General features: G+C 44.5%; 1 protein-coding gene across 1 annotated transcript; it reads left to right on the top strand.

Annotated features, from left to right (window-relative positions):
* Window positions 1-854: 854 nt before the first annotated feature.
* LOC306649538 (cardiotrophin-2) lies at window positions 855-3,004 on the top strand (the record flags this gene model as incomplete). The annotated part of the gene is made up of 2 exons (XM_079120543.1): window positions 855-995; window positions 2,546-3,004. Coding segments are annotated over 2 exons (600 nt in total), but the record flags the coding sequence as incomplete, so codon positions are not given.
* Window positions 3,005-3,443: the final 439 nt, after the last annotated feature.

The raw sequence follows: 3,443 nt of genomic DNA, 5'->3' as shown, positions 1-3,443 counted from the left end.
GGGATTACAAGCCTGTGACACCACACTGGGCACATTCCACATTTGCCTTGGCTACCTTTTAAGGGCAAAACCAACAGGGTTTACTATGGTATTGGATGTGTAGAGTAAGACAAAATGAGGTCTTAAAGAGTACCCCATGATTTGGGTCTAAGCAACTGGAAGAATGCAGAAGTGAGAGAAATCCAGAATTGAGTATTGGGTATTGAGTTTAAAGATGCTTACTAATGCCGGTGCAGTGGCACAAATCTGTAATCCCAGCGGCTTGGGAGGCTGAGGCAGGAGGATCACAAGTTCAAATTTAGCCTCAGTAACTTAGTGAGGCCTTAAGCAACTTAGTGAGACCCTGTCTCTAAATAAAATATAAAAAGGACTGGGGATGTGCCTCTGTGGCTAAGTGCCTCTGGGTTCAATCTCTGGTACTTTCCCCACCACCAAAAAAAAAAAAAAAAAATGCTTATTAATCGGGGCGGAGGTTGTGGCTCAGTGATAAAAGCACTCTCTTAGCATGTGTGAGGCACTGGGTTCGACCCTCAGCAGCACATAAAAACAAATAAATAAAAATAAAGGTACTGTGTCCATCTACAACTAAAAAAAAATTTTTTTTAAAAAGATGCTTACTAATATCCAGGGGAAAATATCAAATAGAAAGTAGAACATCTGAGTTTTGGAGTTCAAGGGAAGTTCAACTGAAGTTCTGAGCTGGAAATAATCTACCTACAGGGCAATTCTGCAAATCCTAATAATCACAGGATATCACAGGCATCAAGAACTGTACCTATTGAAAGAGTTGTAGGATGAACAAATGAATCAGCAGGCAGGGCCAGGGACTTGGTGCTAATCTCTGATTTCCTCTGCCAGCCCCGCTCTGCCTACTGAGCCTACTGTTGCCACCCCTCAGTTCTGCAGCCCCCATCTCCCCAGCTGAGCCCATCAGTCAAGCCTATAGCCTGGCCCTCTACATGCAGAAGAATACATCAACACTGCTTCAGACCTACGTGAGTGACACCGGGCACAAGCAGGGGATGAGGGGAGGGGGACACTGCCCTGGGTGGGGGAAGCAGAGCAAGCTCAGGAGCATTCTCCTCAGTGGGTCCAAGGGCATAGGAGTTCTGTTAACTAGAGACATCCTCCAGTGTTGTCATAGGTGGCTGAGTGGCCTTGGGCAAGTCTTCCCTCCTCTCTTGGTCCCAGCTTCCTCATTTGCAAAATGAGATGGTAATCCTGTCTTGGGTGACCTTTCAGGATTGTTACACAAAGGAAGCACCTAGAAGGTGCTTTACATCATGATGATGATGATGATTTCCATAACCACCTCATGCCATGTGCCCACTTGAGCCCTACACCATGATAGGCACTCTATGCCCATTATCTTATTGCTTCCTCAAGCCACTCTAACTGATGGAATTAGAATGTATTTTACAGATGAGGATACTGAGTTCCAGAGAGGGTAAATAATTTGCCTACGGACACAGACATAATAACTGGCAGTGCCAGGATCCAAAACAAGCTGTATGGAATTCCACACCCCAACCCTCCATCCCTTACCCTGACCCCACCAAATAGAAACAAAATTGGCAGCCTGCTTGCTGGGTCTGCTGACCATGACCAAATGAAAGTGGGTGCCTAAAACACAGGGATCCTGTTGACCAAAATGTCCATCCTCCATCATAGTCTTGCTTTTTCCCCAAATTACATGATATGCCTGGCCCTGGGGAGTCCTGGAGTTTGCAATTCTTCCACTGTACTATACTCCAGGATCTTATGAAATTCCACAATTTAGGTTCTAGTACTATACCCATCTCTATTCCCTGGACAGTCTTGGGCATCTTCAGCCTCAGTTTCTCCACCTGTAAAATGAGGATGTGGAACTAAGTTATATGCCAATTAGGAGCTCTATCAGTGTACATTAAGATTCTGTGGGTCTTGGTTTGTGGGGGGTCAGAACGTTGATGGAGAAAACTCTCAACCACATTAAACATGTTAATTATTTATTAATGATTATAATAAAATTAACAAACAAGCAATTAAATACTATAAATAAAAAGATTAAACTACATTGTCAGTAATGTACTTGGATTGAAAATATTATTAAACTATTATAAAAATTAGTCACAGAATTCATTGATATCTATATATTATTAGTTAATGATGACTTTTTATGCCTTTATTGTATGATTGTATGTCAGGTACTGTGTTTATATATATATATATATATATATATATATATATATATACACACACACACACACACATATACACACACACATTTATAGATATATATTTTTTCTATCATCTTCACAATAACATTGTCACAAGGGAATTACAGAAGTTTGTAGTTTGATATCACATACATAGTACATGGAAGACAACAAATTGGAACCTAATAAGGCTCTTGCTCTGTTAGGACATCCTACCAGCTCCTCGAAGGGTGGTGAATGGTGGCTTCTCCTGGGAAGATGCCAGTCTCGGAGAGCAGATGTGGAGTCAGTCAGTGTCACATATCCCTTTAGTCCCTTACTTCTATCTGTCTCTGTCCCTCATGCAGCTCCAGCATCAGGGCAGCCCCTTTAGTGACCCTGGCTTCTCAGCCCCTGAGCTCCAGCTCAGCAGCCTGCCTCCTGCTGCAGTCCCCTTCAAGACCTGGCATGCCCTGGATGATGGGGAGAGGTTGAGCCGTGCCCAGGGAGCCTTCCTGGCCTTGACCCAGCACCTCCAGCTTGTGGGAGATGACCAGAGTGACCTGAATCCTGGAAGTCCCATCCTCCTGGCACAGCTTGGAGCTGCAAGACTCCGGGCCCAAGGCCTGTTGGGCAATATGGCTGCCATCATGACTGCTTTGGGGCTGCCAATTCCCCCAGAAGAAGACACTCTTGGGCTTGTTGCCTTTGGGGCCTCTGCCTTTGAGAGAAAATGTCGAGGATATGTAGTGACCCGGGAATATGGCCACTGGACAGATAGAGCTGTGAGGGACTTGGCTCTACTCAAGGCCAAATACCCAGCATAGAGTGAAGCTTCCTGTCAGATGCTGCAATACTTCCTCTTTCACAAGGAACTGTTTTGCCTTGCTATTGGGATGGAGGAGTTACAACTTCTTAGAAACAGGGTTTGTGTGCCATGTTTTTGGGAATATTATCTGGAAGCCAGGCCTCCATTCCTTATTGCCTAGGCCTTCTTGCCCAGGTTCTATGATTTCCATTCCAGATCTGGTTGGGTCTCCATGTGTCATGGATTAGCAATCCAGTGGTACTTGTTTTCCTACTTCCTGGTTGGAAAGAAAAGCCCCCTAAAGAGGCTTCACTTTTCCCTCTAGGGAGAGGACAGTTGGTCTCCTTCCTGGGCTCTTCTTGAGACTTTCTCCTTTCTATAATTTGAGGAAGTTCAGGAGCTATCTTCCTGTCTCTGACTACCTCCATTCCTATGTGAAGATATGGCCTTTTTGAGGA

This window comes from Sciurus vulgaris (genome assembly GCF_902686455.1).
Source record: "Sciurus vulgaris genome assembly, chromosome: 18".
Classification (NCBI taxonomy): Eukaryota; Metazoa; Chordata; class Mammalia; order Rodentia; family Sciuridae; genus Sciurus; species Sciurus vulgaris.
This window is presented reverse-complemented; position numbering and strand designations above follow the sequence as displayed.